This window comes from Crocodylus siamensis, chromosome 4, assembly GCF_052110815.1.
Source record: "Crocodylus siamensis isolate JL-2025a chromosome 4, ASM5211081v1, whole genome shotgun sequence".
Lineage (NCBI taxonomy): Eukaryota > Metazoa > Chordata > Crocodylia > Crocodylidae > Crocodylus > Crocodylus siamensis.
The window spans coordinates 104480566-104499234 of NC_143398.1; the positions used below are offsets into that span (position 1 = coordinate 104480566).

An 18669-nucleotide genomic window follows, 5' to 3' on the forward strand; every position below is an offset into this window, starting at 1 on the left:
CTGTAAACTAAGTTTCTATCTGTGCTTTAGCAGAGTAACTACTCAAAGTGAGAAATATCATATATATTTATAAATCAAATGCATCTATGATTTGTATGTGGGATATATATATTCCACAAGTGATTCTCAGTGCAGACACAGGACCCGCACAACACAAAATCATAGAACCAGGTAAATCATTACAATTCATTCTGAATATCCTCATATTTCTTCTTTTATTTTAAAATTAAGGTTAATATGGTAACCTGAATAAATTAAATCTTTAGGACCACAAAGAAAAATATCTGAAGCATTCATGGTTTTGTTCCAAGTCATGTGATGAACAAATAATTAAACTTTCTTGGATGCCTGGCCCACTAGTTTGGTTGCTGAGTGAAATAGAATTAAAATTAAAATTTAAAACTCTTTTTTCCTCTAGTTTCTTTTCCATTTATAGTTAGGGACCTACTCTATTCACAGTTTTGCAGAATTTGAAGAAATCATGAAATCAGGCATTGTCCACAAAATTGGGCAATGTTAATGAAATCTGTGAAACTCCCCGCTTCCCTCCCTAAAAAAAACTTACTAAAAATAAAATGTTAGCTTGCTAGTGGGAGCCAGCGGTCCTCATAGCTGCTGCAGTCCAGTCATACAGCTCGCTGGGGAGGAGCCACCAGTGCAAAAGGGAGCAGCCAAGATGGTGGCTGTCCCCACCCCTCACTACTGATTGGCTGAGACGTTTGCCCATCATATGGTCTCCAGCCCTCTACAACAACCAGCAGCAAGGTGTGGGGCCTCATGATGGACAGCTTTCTTGGCCAATCAGCAGTGAGGGCCCCTTGGCCAATCAGAGGCATGGGAGGGCACAAAAATAGTGACTGGCTCCACTATTGGCCCACAAAATTGGCTGCCTACCTCCTCCTTGATTTCAATAGGTCCCTATTTATAATCTAGGATGCGGAAATAAGAAATAACCTATCTGGACTCTTTTTCTCATTGTGTGTGTGTGTGTGTGTGTGTGTGTGTGTGTGTGTGTTCCTACATGAAAAAATGAAGTGGGAGTAGCTATTTAGCTGCTTGCTAGAACAGGAATCTGTTTCTATTATTAAGTATCTGGACTGTGTTTTCACCTTTTATGACTTCTTTGTGCACATCTGTGTGACAAGATTCACAAGGATGGAAGCCATGAATGGTTTTGCATCTTAATTAAATCTAAAGCAAAATGTAGCGTGAAAGTGGAATCTTCCTTTGCCCTTTTTCATCAATCAAAGATGCATTGCTGGATTTTGGAATGAATGCCTTGTTGGAACCTAGAGGAGAATTATAGTTGTGATAGAAGTTATACGTTTGAGATGCTTCCTAACAGGAGACAGAGGAAGTTGGGAGATGAACCCCTAGGAAGTAGCTAGTTAGAGAGAGCGAGAGAGAGAGAAGGGTCTGCAGAAGTTGCCTATTGCTCCACAATTAAAGTTTGTTGTTCAGTTCTTCTCATTCATTGTATGTGTGTATTTATTGATTACAAGTATCCCTTTAGTTACAACTTGCAGGAATGTACTGTTTTGGTCTCTCACTGCAGTAAGTCATAGGTCTTATCCAGGACTATTGTGTATACCTGTATATTAATAAGTATTAATATTCATGAATATATAGAAATTATAATCCGGGATTAAGACCTGTAAATGAAGACTGATGTAATGAAGGTTTGTAAGTGGACATATAAATTGTTCCTTTTGTTTTCATTGCACAAAAGCCACTGCTTCCGGATTTTTGTTCATGATCCACTGTAGTGTTGGTTTAATATCAGATCCTTCTAAAGTTAGGGGACCATTTGTAGTCAGTACATGGTGAAATGAATTTGTACATCTTTTAATTTCCAAATCCTACACTTTTGCATGAAAAAAATGAAACAGGGACCAACAAGGAAAAACAATGGCAATGTGGTCCCATTTTCTCAACTACAGGAATTTATCAGTTAACCATTTGGAAGCACACAGAAAAAAGGGCGATTTTCTCTTGTATCACACCAAGCTAAAATAAATGATTGCAGGAAATGGGGTATTTGCACCTGAAAATTTGTCTTTAGTTTGCATGGATGACCCCTGCAATCAAAATGCCTATACTTTCCATGAGAAAAAGGCACTTTATATCTGGTAGGAAGGAGTTGATAATCCATTCACTGGTGCAAGGCTGTGCAGTCTTGCTTTCAGTCTTGGGATTGCATATGTACTGTAGTTAGGCATTAGGAGGCTGCCAAAACATTGTCAGAGACTGGATACAGATGTTCAGTTTCTATCAGGATTCATTGCTCTCCTGACAAAAGCCAGAAGTGTGCAGAAGCTCAGATTTTTTTTCCGAAAGTAAATATGGCATTCTCATAGGTCTAGAACCCTCCCAGCTCTACCTGTGGTTGCCAACTGCCACCTGAAACCTCCCATACAGGGGAGAGAGTGGGCTGTCAAGTGATGTGCTCCCAGGATGGGGGTGGTCCAGGGAGCAGTCCTCTATTGTCCCCTGGCTGTAGAGCTTGCCTGTGAAACTCTCCAGCCATGAGACTGGAAGAATGTCTGTATAGTCCAGCTTCCAGGCTATTTTTCTATCATAAGAAATTTCTTCCAGTAGAAAAGATTGTCTGTACATAGCCAGAGTTTAAAATAGATAAATAAAGTTAAATTTGGTGTCTTTAATTTAATTAGCAAATTCATCATGCATTATCAAGCTCACTGCCAGACCAGAGAAAATGTATTTAAAAAAATATTTCTCCCTCCCTTTCCCCATCTACATTATTTTTAAAATAAGGACATGAACAAAAATTGTTTTGAAAACTTTCATGCTTTGAGGAGAAAAAATAGTTCTTTGAACTTCTTGGATCCAAAGGTAAGCAGGAAGCAGTGTTCCATTTGAAGCCTACAGCTGGTTAATTTTTTTTATTTTTTTACTGAAATTTTCCGATTGGGTTTTGCACTGTTCTTGTTCTTTGACTGGACCAGACATGGGGAAGTTAGAAATATCATATTTTCCTGCATACAGCTTGACCCAGAATATAATATGCACATTGTTTTTGAAAGGCAGAGTGAAGGGAGAGGAAAGATTTTTCCAGAATTATAGCTGAGCAGGGACAGAGCCTGGTCTTCAGCTATCTCGCCCTCCTTTCCCTGCTTAGCCTATGAAGTAGGAGGAAAGAAAGAAGGAGCATATAGCACACAGCAAAATTGCCACAAGACTGTTTAACTTGATTAGTGAAACTTCAAGACCATTAAAAAGGAGAGATAGTCATTAACACCTGCTGAGGGGAGAACAAGTAGCCATCACATCAACTGATTCCCTCAGCTGCCTGAACACTACTACCACAAGCAGTTACTAGTGGAGCAGGAGTCATATCAGAGTGCTTCTATCATGAGCAGAAAATCAGCTTCCCCACTTCATACTCACAGCCCAATTGCGGGGGGAGGGGTGCTGATTTTGGGGGAAAGATGCACATTGTATGTGAGAAAATATGGTAAAGTAAAATGAGGGAAGGATAAGAAGTTTCCTGAACATACACAAGAGAAATCAACTTTTTTTCCAGCTGCCCAAAACATGCAGTCAAAGGCATAAAAATTCTACACATGTAAGTTAAATTGATTAAATTCTAGATGACTTTCTAGAGCTGTAAGATTGATGCATACTGTCCTTCCACTGCAAAAGTTTAAAGGTAGATCTTCTCTCAAGACACTGTGGCCCCTTTCGGAAGTACATGGGTTCATAATTCTTCATTTGTCAAGGCTATTGAATTGCTAATAATAATAAAACAAATGCACATGGTCTGTTGTATGGACTTACCATTATGAAGTTAGAACTTTATTTTTAAGGGTCACCAAAGGAGTGTATTTCCCCCACTCCATTGTATTCTCTTACTAAGGTCTGCAAACTTAGTAACACTGATAGTTCATGAAGTTGGACATCTCCATATTTCTTTCCTGTTCTTCCACACAGAATGCAAATAACTGCAGTTTATAATGGTGGTCTCAGCACAGTACACTTTAGTGATTTATTTTATTTCTAAACAACAAAGTTTAAATTACTTTATTTAGAGCTCATCAATAGCCATTAACTATCATCAGGTAGTGCAGTCACTCACCTAAAGATCAACAATACTTTCTTAAACCTTAAAGGAGTTCATAATATTTAGGACATAAACCTCAAGCTTGAGTCAGTTTTGCAAAAAAGGATGTCAGATCCAGGATAGGCTTTGAGAATAAACTTGATCCAACTTATGTTTTCATGTGGAAGCTATGTTAAAACTCAATAGTTTGGCTGACCTTTACTATGAGCCCTTGAAGTTCAAACATGCCACCCAGTCTGACAACCATAGGTTAAAAGGACACATGCACCCATGAGAGTAAATAGCTGAGTTTCATGCAGCTTTTGTTCTTTCCCTGCTCCTATAATCAAACCAAAAAACTGTTTCCACCTTTGTCCCTTTCTGAACAGACACAAACGTAACATAATTTGAACAACAAACTGATTACAGCATTTATTACACCTATAAAATTCCAAGTGCAAAATTGCTTTCAGAATAACTTTTACCTTCAATTTGAAAGTATTAAAAGGAAATGGGCCTTTTAAATTTCTGGCTGTAAAGTGTACTCTTTCTTAAGCTATCCTAGCCTTAAAAGCAAGATGCTATGCTCACTGCTGCTAAATGTCTCTACTTTAAATAAAATGGACCTAGTTCACCTCTGATATGTATCCCCTGAAATGGATAAAAATTTGACCTATTCTTAAAAAAAAATTGTACCTGTTGTTAATCTTATTGCTCATACCTCCCTTCCCATTCTATTAAATATTCTGTTAAAGGAATAATTTATCTTGTCAAATACATTGAATAACAATGGCTTTTTAATCTATACATGCATTGGAGTTGAGAGAACCAGAAGACAGGCTGATATATGGCTATACATTAGGGCTGTGCAAAACTTTGGTCACTGATTCAATTCAGCATAGATTTGGCGCGATTCGATGGCTAAATCTCCAAATCCAAAATGAATCGGGAGACCCTTTAATCTCTCTGAATCGAATCGAGGCCCTCCGAATCAATTTGGAGAGACTCAGAAAGATTTGATGATTCAGACATAGACACAGCTTTAAATGTTTTTTCTACATACCTCAAGGTACCAGGTGGCTCATGAATGCTGAGATGCTGGGGCAGATGGAGCATCCCACAGGAGCATGGCAGGGTCCCCGGCGTGCTTGGCAGCAGACCCAGAAGTGGACCAGAGGCACTTCCAGTCCACTTCTGGGTCTGCCAGGGATTGCACTGAGGGGCACCCCCAGGCTAGGCAACTGGTGCCTACTGGGTCTGGGAGGACACCCAGGAACACTCTTGCTGAGCTGAGGGAGGTGCAGGGGGGCCTCCAAATACCCTGATCCACTTTTGGGCTCACCACTGAGCATGTGGGGGCCCCCCGTGCTCCTGTGGGATGCTCCATCTGCCCCACCATTGCAGGATTCACAAACCATGCCTAGTACCTCAAAGTATGCAGAAAAAACATTTAAAGCTGTGTCTATGGCTAAATTGCTGATTCTCCATATCAGCACTGAATCTTCAGATTCGGATTTGGCCAAATCAAATTGGGGACAGTGATCTGAATCAATTAATCAAATCACTGTCCCTGATTCAGGCCAAATTCAAATCCAAATACTGCCCGTTTCACCCACCCCTACTATTCATAGGGCTTATTGGGAACAATTTTCCAACTGAAAATGCAATTTCCATAAAATTAAACATTTCCCGGGGAAATATAAAATGAAATATTTTGTTTGGATTGGGTCAATTCAAATCAGAATATATCTCGTTTTGTTCAACTGTTTCAATATTCTCTATTTTGCAGGGAAAATTAGGGAACAATGTTTTATGGGAGTAGTACTTTAAGCCCTGCTCCCTCCTGTGGTCTGAAGTCTATGGAAAACTACATTGCCTATAAGTAAGTTGGCCATATTTCCCAAATCTCAAAATTGGAAATCTGGCAAAGCGTTTGTTACTTAAGCAATTCCTTCTTAAAGGTCCTCTGGAATCTCTCAGGACCCTGCTCCCTCCCTGCCCTCTCATATGCTCAGCTGTGTTCAAGCTGTGATCTCAGCTGAGCATGCCAGAGATCATGTGTGTGTGGGGAGGGAGCAGAGCACAGAGATGCAGGAGACCAGGAAATCCCTAACTGTGCCCTCTGGCTGGAGAGCACCACTGCTGTGTTCAGTCACAGGACAAAAATGTTTATCTGAACAAATTAATGGGATGCCTAGGACAGGTGTTTAAAATGGCACTGTCCCAGTGAAAACAGGATGTATTTTCAGCCTACCCCATAATACAATGCAGATTTTCCTCTGACCAAACTCTGCATGAGTTATCATGAGTCTCTAACAGGTATGAATGCACCAAGGGAGAGGCAATCTATTCCAGTAATCTCACCCATGGTAGAAAAGTGAGCATTAAATTTCCAAATTAGAATACCCACATGGTCACAATGGAAAAATGCAGCCTAATATTGAAATAATGGGAAAAAACAGGTAAGTTTAATATCAATAAACGAAATAAATCTGGAGACTGCTGTGATATTTCATTCTGAGCAAACTTCAAAATAAAACCTTTCAATATTTCCAAACCAAAATCATGTGGCATTTTCTTTATATAGATTTAAATTTCAAAGTTTTCTTTCAGACTTAAATATGAGAATTTCCACCAGTCAGAAATTGTAAATTATGGAGAGCTCTTCTTCAAAATAAATGGTGTAGTCAGGTCATGTCTCTCTTATGCCTTTAGTCTTCTTTCAAATGACTTATTTGCTAGTGTATCACTATGTAAAAGAAAGTACAAGCACCACTTATCCATGCCTATCAAAACAAAATCCATGGTAAATAGAAGTGTATGACCGGGAAGAAGTTTGGGGTTCTACTCACAAAGCTTTATGAAACAGAAGAGCATCTCAATGTGGTAGCGTTTTCATAAAACTGCCTCCTGATGCCAGACAAGAAAAGCTCACATTTCCAGTTTATCTGACTGGAATAGACACATCATCATCTGTTTCTCTCCAGCTCACTGACCCTGTGGGATGGCCTCAGAGGAAAATGCCTCTCTAGCTTCCTCCACAAATAAGGCCTCCTCTGTCCCCTGCCCTCCATGCATAGGATGAAGACTCTTTTTTTTGGTATGGCATTACAGTAGGAAATGGTACCACAAAGACAGTCAAGGGCAGAGTTGGCCAGACTTAGTTTGAGATCTTGCCTTGGAGCTAATGTAACTTGGCAGAGGGTCTGTGCTTAGCCCTTTTTTCCCCCATGTTACATTTTCTATATTGCACGTACTTCCTGCTTCTGTGAAGGTGAAAACCTGCTAATTGTGAGAATCTCAATTCTTAGACTTGACAAAAAATCCCTTATCGTAAGACCCATGATAGAACTATGAGAATAAGGGAGTTAGTAAAGTGCTGTGGGCATTGGAAATAGTTACTGTACAAAAGTTCACAAGCTATTTGGGAAGATACTTCAAATCACAGGCTTGACTAGATAAATGTACTTGTTCAGCTGAAAATATTTTGTAGGAGAACAGAGAAATCCTTCCTGCAAAACAGAAAAAGAAAACAAGGGCAAAGAAGAAGGGCCAGAGGACAGAGGTCAGATTTCCTCTTTAAAAATAGGGCAAAGGAAAGCTTAGATGGAAGCTTAGTAAGACTGGAGAGAATGCCATGGAAAAAATGTTATCAGGCATCTGACCCTCTGTGCCTTCACTGGAGTCTACATCTGTATATGAGCACCCACAGCCCCTGGGATGTTTAGTCTTTTTTATTTCATGCCTTCACATTAAATTCTTAAACAAAGAAGGAAAAAGGCCATGTATTATGTCTGTGCCTCTCTCTCTCTTTCTCTCTCAGTAAGGGAAGCAATCAATCAATCAACAGGTGGGGATATTTCTTCTCCTTTTACCCATGCAGAAGTGCACAGCCTAAAGTAGAATCCCTTTTTCATATGTATAACTTAAACTAACTACATCTAAACCTGGAAGTCTGGATACTGCCAATGTCACAGGCTAAGCACATGGCTGAAACTGGTTTAAGATAAAACTGGATTTTTATAGTATCAGATTTAACTGATTTAAATTAAATCAATTTATTGAACTTCTGTTTCAAATCCCCTCGAGATTCAAGTTAGCTTACAATCCCCAGCATCCCAGGATGTTTTTCACTTCCCCTGCAAACCCCACCTCACAGCAGGGGTGGGTTAACCTTGGCTCAAGCTGTCTGCTCTAGCCCAGTAGGGAGGTGCGTTCTAGCACCCCAAGGGTTCTGGCTTGGGCCACGATAGTCAATTCCAGAATCAAAAGTGAATGTCTGTTCGCTTGCTTATTGGCTCAATCTATGCAGCTAAGATTAACCTGCAAAGATTGAATCAATTCAGCCTCATGTTTTTTGGTGCAATTATATGATCAAAATAACTAGCATCAGGCCTCACATACTGACGGAAGAGCTGTGGCAACTGATTGCATGCTACCCTCTGTTACATGTACTGATAGACTGTACAGGAACATCTTCAGTGACAAGATAGCAGGGACCGTCTGTACAAATTTCTGTTCAAGACCCTGTGAGAGCCCTTTTGTGTGGGAAGAGATTCATCATTCTGAGAAAGCAGAGGTGGGTCAGAGAAGGAGAAGGACCACAGAGTGATCACTCCACACAGTATGTTGTATGCCTTAGGTCCTGGGAAACTGGTGAGCAAGAATCAGGCTGGTAGGTGTTGCTGGCTAATAGCTAACAGTAATTCCCTTTTCACATCTGCAGCATCTGAAGAGTAGATGGGAGTTCAAGGCAGCTGCTGTTGGAGACTGCTTGCTAAAATGGCTTCCTCAATTGCTATGCTGCCCCGGCAGAGAAGAGAAAACCAAACCTCTACTCCAAATCTTCTTTGCTCTCCAGTTTGTGAATGTTTCTGGACAGCCATGAATTTAGGCATAGAGCGTCTGACTAGTTTAGAGGGGCGAAAGGGATCAGACTATCCCCAGTGAACTGATTGGGAAGGAACTCTTCAGATGGAACTTATGGAGCCTCCTGACTTCGAGTATTGCATGAGGAGGATGAGTTTAAAAAGAAATGTGATCTTATTCAAGCTTGAAAAAAAAACATCGTGCAGTAGAAACATCCCCTCCCCACCCTATGTATGAACAGACTGTGGCGTGAAGATGTGAATATGTGTCACGTTAGTATGTAGATCTGCAGACCTCTGCTAGAAAGTACCACGGAGGAGTAAGGCCAGATTAACGGAGAACTGGGGAAAGTGTGGAGACATAGGGAGAGAAAAACAGATTTTAAAATAGCAGAAGAAAATATGGTCATGAGGAATGAACTTGGAACTATCAATTTATTGTTTTAGCTGCCACATCTAAAATTAGGGAGAAGAGTTTTATCTTAACTAGAACATGATTTTGGTCACCAACAAGAAAACCTACAACTTCAAGTCAAATGAAATGTTCCAGTTCATATTGGTACAGATGAACCAGAAACCTCTTTTGATCACAACAAAAATTAATCATTTTCCCCTTTTGCTCTTTACTGAAAATCCCTAAGAAGAGTGCAAATGCTATCAGTGTATAATAAGAAATGAATTAACTCAACAGTAACTATATAAGACAAAACTTCACTGAGATTAAGGCAAGTCATTTTACCTTAAGGTGCTAACAGATGTGACTGTCACATGGCTGGCCACTGAAAGTGCTTTACAGCTGCGCACTGGCAGATGTGCACAGCTGCAGAGTGCTTTAAAAATGCCCACTTGCACAACGATCTGCCATTACATGAGGGTTCAGATGAAGGCACTTCAAAGCAGAACACCTGCATTAATATCTGTCTTCATGCCTGGAGTAGGGCTGGGAGGACAAAGCTCAGCCCTGTCCAAGGCGCTTTCTTCAGAATGGGAGGGGGATGAGTTTGGCCAGCGCTGGGGGGTGGGGCAGGTGGGTTGGAGCCCCCTGAGGTGTGGGGCTCCAATTCACCTGCCCCCCTGCTCCAGAGCAGGATGAGGAAACCCCAAAATGAATCTCCCTCTCCTGCCTTCCCCCACCACCCCATCCTGAGACAGCATGAGAGCTAGGAGAGGAGGGTGGGGCTAGGGAATAGACACTGCAGATACACAGCCTCTCTTCCTGGATCAGTTCCAAAGCGGAGCTCAATCACCCACCCTCCTGATCCAACCGTAAATGTCTGTTGGGTCAGCAAAGTTGCTCTGACTCATGGAGCTTTCTGTGAAGTGTCATGAGTTAGAGTGGGGAGCTGCACATCTGTTAACACACTAAGAGGCTGTCTATTAAGACAATCTGCATTGTGGTCGAGGAACCTACCCACACTCTAAATTCTTAATTAATTTGTTAAATCAGGATCACTAGGTTAGTGAAATCTATGAACATTTTTCCTGATTTGGCCTTACTGAGATTTGGCCTATTCTGTGAGAAACTCCTCCAAGCTTAGTTTCTCTGTTCCAACCTATATTTAATTCTTTCTGAACTAACCTTGCTTTAAACACTTCTCATATGACTCCTTATTGCCATACCATACAAATTCCCATAGATTTATTAGATTATCCGGTGACTGCTGTCTTTTGATAAACAGTATGTTCCCAGATATTTGTGCCCTCTTGTTGCTATTTGACTCAAACCCTGTTTTAGGGAGAGACCTAAGCTGAAAAGCAAAAACTCATCCAGTTTGCCAATGAAACAGAAGGAGGTGCAGCATGCTTTAAAAAAAGCTTTCTTTAGGTGATATATTTAGGACTTAGGAGGGGAAAGAATTGGACAGTCCTTTATTTATCTACACAACAGGTGCAGTATAGGGAAGCATAAAAGCAGCATTGCTAATTACATTTCTACCAAGTACAAGGTCCCCTCTAGTTCACTGGGAAGAAAATTTTCTTTTGCAGCTTCCTTTTCACATATATATATATATATTCCATATTTATAAATAAACATTTTAAATTTACATTTTTACCTTCTTTTGCAAGTAGGACAGAGTGGCGTTTGAACTGAGATAACACCAATATCAGTCCAAAGTGATCTTGCCTTATCCATTACTATTGTCCTATAAATGTCAACAAGATTTACGAGGAGACAATAGTTAGTGCCATTTCTTCCATCCTCAGAAACACCTCAGGGGTTCTTTTGCCAATGTAAACTGCTTTTCAAGCATATTAAACCAGTGGTTCTCAATCTTTTCAGACTCAAGGCACTCCTTGCTAGACTTAAGGCACAGCTTGGAAAATGTTAGCGCTTAGTTTTCACTTGACTGTTGACTACGGAAAAATACTAGAGCAATCCTTCTGTTGCAAAGACTCAGAAATACCACAATAAGTCATAATGCTTTGAACATTATCGATTCCTATTTGAAATCTCTGGGTTTATCTTGTGAATCAAGTTTGCACATCTAACTGCTAATGTTGTGTAACACTCTGCAACACCCCTGGAAGGATCTGAAGGTACCCCACAGTGCCATGGCATCCTGTTTGCGAATCATTGGATTAAGAATTCTAGAAAACACAGTCATAAACATCTGGGAGGTGGAGGGTAAAGGTCAATATATGCATTTGAAAGACTGATATCTTGGGAGGGCGCATGGGAGCAATGCTTGGAAATAAGTTATGAGGTGCCAAAGACAGCCTAAGGATAACTTGGGTCCCCTCCCACAAATGGATCTGTGCATCCCTGCTCGGTAGAGCTCAGCATGGGCATAGTGAACCACCCCTGAGGATTCAGTTCTGGTGTTAAGGCTTATGTTTGTAGCCTGTTTGTTGCAAAGCATTTACAGTTGTTAGTTAATGAAAGAAAGAATTGAAGAAGAATTGACAATGAAAATAAGTTCAGGATTAGGGATTTTTTTAGAAGACAGAAACTGAGAAGAAACCTAGCAAATCTAGTGCCACTAAAAATAGGAAGACAGTGAGCATGTCTACACGTGCACTGGATTGTGCAGTGATTACTGCACAGTCATGTAGTACTTGCCTAAGCAAATACTAATGAATGAACAATAACTGATATTACTGTGCAGTCCCGATGCACAGGTCTTTTCTGATGCTACTGTCCAGTAGTGTAAATGTCACAGTTCATGCCTGTTGATGCTATGTCACCGTAGCAATGAGCTACAGTGACATAGCCCACCACTATAGTGATGTAGCATCTCATGTAGATGTGCCTGCTATTTATCTACCCACATTTGAATGTTCATAATGACCTGTGTGTGTCTGGGTTTTGTGCATGAATCCTGCCATGGGAACCAATACTCAAGCTAGCTCTAATTAAAGGTGGAGGGGACACATTTTAAAATCAAAAGAAAAAAATGGTGATGCAAAATATCTACATGCTTGCCCTATGCCTTTCTATAGCATTTATCTACATAGGAAGAACAACATCAGCTGCATTATTCATTTTCGGGCTATATTAAGACTTATATCCATATCCAGACTTGAGGTTTAAACTAGGAAAGAAGATAGTGGTAACACAGCAGTTTATGATCAATAAAACATTCTTCAGAGGCAAAATTCTGCAGCAGTTACTAGGAGGACTAGGTCTGAATGAAGTGAAAAATATTAAGGCTAGTAAGAGAAACTCATACTGTACAACCACTCAAAATGTTTCAAAATTGCATTTTTTCAAGTTAACTGGTTATTAGTACATTGCATTTCAAAGAAATAAGAGAAAAGAAAAACCCCAAACCTCAGATTTTATAACAATTTATATTAAATATTAATTCTGATTCTTTAAAAAATTGTCAGAAAGTGGGGGAAAAGGAAGGGGAAAAAAGCTTGTTTTTCTAGGATTTTGTGAAGGTGGTCTAACGTCTGGGCCATTGAACATTCCTATTATTCCTAGTATGGGTATGAAATTGAAATACTCTACAGAAGCAATAAGTGTCTCTATGCCATTTTTAGTGATTCATTTTGCTACAGCAAGCAGCACAGAATTTCCTTTTTGAGAAACTTGAGAGCAAGCCTTGTTGTCAGGAGTTTCTGGAGGCATTCTGAGAGAGAAAGGAAAGAGTAGTTCCATTTAATGCTTTATGGAGAATAAAACTATGATTCTCCCTTTGGCTAAGTACAGACAGTAAAAAACCCAAGGCTAAATCAATTTAATCTTTGCATGTTAGTCTAAGCTGCATAGATTGAACTGATAAGCAAGTAAACAGACACTCACTTTTGATTCCAGACACACAGGCATATCCCTTCAGTGGCTCAGGCCAGAAGCCAGAGGGCACTAGAGCATGCATCCCTGCTGGGCTGAAGCAGACAACCTGGGCCAAGGCTAGCTTTTGCACCCTTTGATGGGGTGGCTGTGGGGGAGGTGCCAAGCATGCTGAGATACTGAAGACTTTGAGTTAACTTGAATCTGAAGGGAATTTGGAACAGAAGTTCAATAAACTGATTTAATTTAATTCAGTTAAGCCTGATACTACACCCATCCAGGTTTATCTTAAACTGGTTCTGGCCATTTTGAAAGTGGTTTATGTGTACTGAACTTCTGTTGCGTTACAGATTTGAACTGGTTTCTGATCACTTATACTGATTCATGTGTAATTTCTGTCCCTAGCCTAAAAAACAAATCACTAATAAGAGTATAGTAACAACATTGATATTCAACTGCTGAACTAGTTCCTGATTCTGAAAATCCTTACTCGTGTAAGAAATCTAATTAATTTCAGTGGGCGTATTTATATGAATAAATAGTCCAGGATCAAGACCTCAGATTGCCTCTTTTAAAAATGTTGGGAAACCTATTGTTAAGATGCTATTGTGATACAAAGCTCTGCATCTGAAGCATTTCTTTTCCCTTCCTCTTCTATTATATTCAGCCTACTGCTTTCCAAAAATGGTAAGTTTTCTGAATGAGTCCTTGCAACACCTACCAATGAGTAGTGAGACTTGCTAGTGCAAGGGCATTTATAATTAATTAATTGCTTTCAGTCCTTCACACCCTGAAAATTGTTTTGAGGCATTTACTGGACACATGTGGATCTGAAGCCTCACTTGTTGTATAGCTGAAACTGCTGACCTTCCAAGAAACATTAGAAATCAACCAAAGTCTCTTAAGTACTCTAAGATAAACATATTATCACCCTAAGCTGCCTGCTGTAGATGAGATGGGTGTGAGGATGATGAAGCTCTAGGGATATATACCTTTTTTCATAATTCATTCCCATCTCTGAAGTATTTTTCCATTTCCTTTCAAGATTTAAAATGTTTATGCTATTACTGCCATAAGGCCCTGAAAACAGGTTGAGACATTTGTTTGCTCTACCATCATTAATTTCTTTTGTGCAAGCTTTATCGGCAACATTTGGAACTACAATAATATTATATTAAAATCAGATATGTTTTAATGTTTTTGCTGAACCTGATCTATTCTTAACCAAAAATATTCTCTCCAAACAAAAATCTCCTTGAACATGTTTGCCTAAATATTGCCTAAATATTTCCATTTTTGTTTCAACTGAAAGTCTTTGAATGCACTCTCATTACACTGCATTATAGCTATTCAAATAGAAGATCAAAAAAGAACACTTAATACATGTGTAAATCATTTGCATTACAAATAAGATACTTTAGAAGGGGCTTGGCTCTAGGTTTAGCATAGGGGATTAGGCTCCCATATTAATACAAGCATTTGCTGTAGCTATTTTTAGTGGGATACTTCATCCATCATTGTCCTCTGGCACTAAGGAGAGCAAGCAAGTAAACTGATCATCACAGCTTGTCAACACTGTTGCTTGAAGGCTCAATCCTGCAACGTGCATAGCTCCCTTGGTCAGGTGCTGAAGCCCTTGTATCACTCAGGCAGTTGTTCAGACCCTTGCTCTTAAATCACTCGTGCTCACACACACTCCAAGAAGCCTCGAAGCTAATGAAATTTCTACTGATAGGTCAATGTCAAATTAAATGGCATAATGGTCTATCCTGCACATGCTTATACATAAATGGACTTATTCAGATTTTCAGAAATTGCAAATCCCCTTTATTCACTCAACTTGTCACCAAATTATCTTGATGAATACACCCAATTTTATTTGTAAGGGTGGTTTTTATAAGTAAACTGAAAAAAATAATAATTCCCATTGCTGTCAGGGGCTTAGCATTTCTTATGAGGTGCTGAATGCCCATAACTCCATTGAAGACATTGTGAACCAAGGATACTTAGCACCACAAAGGATTAGGCCCTAGGGAAGAGGAGATATATTAGGAAGAAGATTCTTCTGTCAGTTAAACATGTGTAAGACAGCAACCTCATCTGATTACAGCTGATAAAAGTGAGGTCATAATCTAGCTTAACATGTCTAATGAATTGTCCTAAATACGTAGGTACCACTACAAAACATCTCAAAGCTTTTTTGAATTATTAATGACTAAAATATGTTTATTCATGCCTTCTCTGGGTGTTTCAAAGTAAAGGCCTGATTGAACCTGCAAAACCTTCCTCTTGTGAATAAGGATTACTTGATGTATAAGGCTTGGAAGGTCATTACCCAAACGTTGCAAAAGAGTTGGTATTTCAGTTCAAACTGTAAAGTTTGTGCAGCCTATCTACAGCCTTATCTATATTGTTTGTAGCCTATATACAGACTTCTTCTTAATCATAGTCCAAAGAGTATCCAGTCCATCTTTATACTTATGTTTATACAGGATTGTTTGCATTATATGTGCAAAAAATAATGAGAATGAGAACAATGTGATCCAAGACCATCCCACCAATCTAGGTGTCCCCTGTGGAATACTGCATAGGAAACCTGGGTTTGATACCCAGACACTTATACAACTACAGGCACCGAGTACCTCGCATCTGGACTCTGTCTTGTCTTTGGATTCTGTCTCAGTGGCCCAGAGGGAGGATAGAAGGTCTGGGAAGCCTCCACTCCTCCAAAAAATTCCTGCCTAGGCATGTGCATGGAAGGTCTGGGTGGTCCTCATGCATATACCATGATCCAGGAGGCCTGACAGTTGCCACATCCCACCAATCTAACCACAAAAACAAAACAAAAATCCCAACCACCAGATCTTGACTGCATAAGTAAGTAAATGGGCAGACGGCAAAGCAGGGTGACACCTTAGAGAACTAAGTGGTTCAGAGAGGCATAAGCTTCTGTAGTGACAGACTGCTGTTAGATACTTGATCAGCATCTGACAAAGTAGGCTGTCACCTGCCAAAGCTTGTGCCTTTCTAAACCAGTTAATCTTTAAGGTGTCACCCTGCCTTGCTTTCTGCCCATCTTCAGACTAACACAGCTGACTGTTTCTTTCTGTGTAAATAAAATTATGATATATACAATTAACTTTGCTTTTACTCATTGAAAAGTTCAAAATAATAATAGGTACATATTTTAAAAATCAAAAGACAATAATTATTAAAAACTAAGCCATTCTCAATTCTCTTTAATGAACTATGATATGTATTGGTAACAAGCTAAAGAACTAGGGGCTTTACTAGGAACTATTATGCCAGCAAAAATCAGCAGGGAAGTGGCCTAACTTTGCTGTCCTTAACTGTTCTTCTCCTGAAACTAGCTGTAACAATGTCTCCAGTCCAGCAAAACATACTGTAATGGTTCAATTTGTACAGAAAAATGTATGTATTCTGTTACATCTCACATATATAGACAATAGACATATAGGTTGCAGACATAGGCATATATAGACAATAGACAATATATGCCATTAATAGGTACATATATTAAAGCAGTATTATTCAGTTACATTTTGCACATATGGACTATATGTGCAAGATGTAATAAAAAGCTATTATGTCAATATATACTTGTTAATATAGATGCATATAATATATATTATGCATAGTCTATACATGCAAGATGTAACAGAATAAGTTTGAGTTGTTATATATACTTACTGTATATACATTACTCATACACACACACATCAAAGCATTTAAATTGATTTATGACTGCATCCTTTAAGAGTGCAATAATATATACCCTAGCTTGATGATTTATTGACAAGCCATAGCTTGATTTATTGACAAGTCATCAGTTTACATCAGATAAATAGAAGCTGAAATGAGATCAGGGTAAACAGGCAGCTGGAAGAGGAAAAGAAAAACCTTAATAGGCATGATTTTTAAAAACACAAAGATATATTCATGTTCTGTTTTGCAGCTCAAGATGATTTATAGACAGAATGAAAAAAATCAGGAACTACACTTCAAGCATCTTGCATATTTTTCGAAGAGAAGGCAGTAAGCTCTTCCTTGCTGAACTATTTTTTTTTTTTGTTCTTTAAGACAAGTGCAGGTCAATTCAATTTTGTAGTATATTCTATTGTAATCCCCAAACATGTAACCATTAATGATATAACTATGCAGTAGTGTAATGATGGCACAATGGCTAAGATGGTCACTCTAGGATATCATTAGTTATTCCATGCAAGATTGTTTGAAGGCTATCTTCTGCATTCTGTGAAGATACATAGTTTTTTAAAAAAGTGTTCTGGTTATGATGGTTGTGCTTACCAGCTTTCTTGGTGGGTTCCGGCATTGTTACAATAATTCTTTATTCCCAGTGAGTTTCAGCCTTTCAGATACAACAAGTAGTAGCCCCAAGTCCAGTTGAGAGTGTACAGATCAGTGTGACAAGCAGGGGGGAGAAGAATTCCTCTGCTTTATATACTGCACTGAAAAAATCAGTCAGCATAGCACCTCCTCTCTTTTCAAGGCAAACACTTTGAAAATTGACAGTTATGGGAACCCCTCTCACATCTGTTGTCTGCAGCCTCTGCTCTCTTGGCTTTTGGAAGGAATCTCCATTGCATTTCATGTGGCTGATGAGAACATCTATAACTTTCTAAATTCAGCAGCACTGCATTCTCTCTCTCTTGCACAGACAGAGAGGAATAAAAAAGGATTGCCAAGCTATCAAAGGGCTCTCTAACATGCAGAACTGATATGAACTGTTTGTATACAATTACTTTTTTTCCATGGCATAAAGACTCAAACATGTATGTGACAAAACACACACAGCAATGTATAACTTTGGTCCTTTTTTGTAAGAAAATTTTGCTCAGGTAAAACAGAAAGAACTGGGAAAGGAATACTTCACATCACTCTTATGCAGGGAAAAAAAGATTCCTCTCCATTGCTTTTTGAGTCAGGAAGGACTCCTCTTTTACTGCCTTCCTTTTTTTTTGCCTGGATTTGCACCTTTTTGGTTCCCTCAGTTGCAGCCAACAGCATTTGGATATTACAGAGTACTTTTCACTACTGCTTCTTTGTCAGCTAGAGGTCACTATTGAGAGACAAGATAATACCATGTTGCACAAGCTGCAGATGCAACATTCCTAGCCCATGCCAGCCCAGGAAGCAAGGCGGCAAAAATGCAAATCCAATCCCTGTCACTTGCAATGGGAGTTCTTACCTCTACCGCTGTACTATTAACCACTACTGGGATTGACCCCTTTTGTATCACTTTTACCTAAAAAAAGGAACACATGGGCAGCAGAAATGCATCTCCATTTATACTGGCTTCACTGATGCTTTATTTGCTACTTGACTTTCTGGGATTTAAAAGGCAAAATTGTAGTAATTGGCTGAATAACATAGACCTCCCAAAAAAGATTTTTGTTATTAATTCTTAGGCACACTGGAAATCATAACAAGTAATTACAGTGGGGAATGTGCAACTTTTCTAA

General features: G+C 39.3%; 1 protein-coding gene across 4 annotated transcripts in view; it reads right to left on the bottom strand.

Moving 5' to 3' along the window:
* The window catches only part of MYBPC1 (myosin binding protein C1), a 108673-nt gene extending 90903 nt beyond the window's left edge, over window positions 1-17770 (bottom strand). For 2 of the 4 annotated variants that reach the window (XM_090043245.1, XM_090043246.1), the window contains exon 1: window positions 17495-17770. In XM_090043245.1, the coding sequence (XP_089899371.1) occupies window positions 17495-17519 (25 nt within the window). In that variant the 5' untranslated portion in view covers window positions 17520-17770. The remainder of the gene's footprint in view (window positions 1-17494) is intronic. The other 2 variants (XM_090043249.1, XM_090043250.1) reach the window with 1 other exon arrangement.
* Between the last annotated feature and the right edge of the window lie 899 nt (window positions 17771-18669).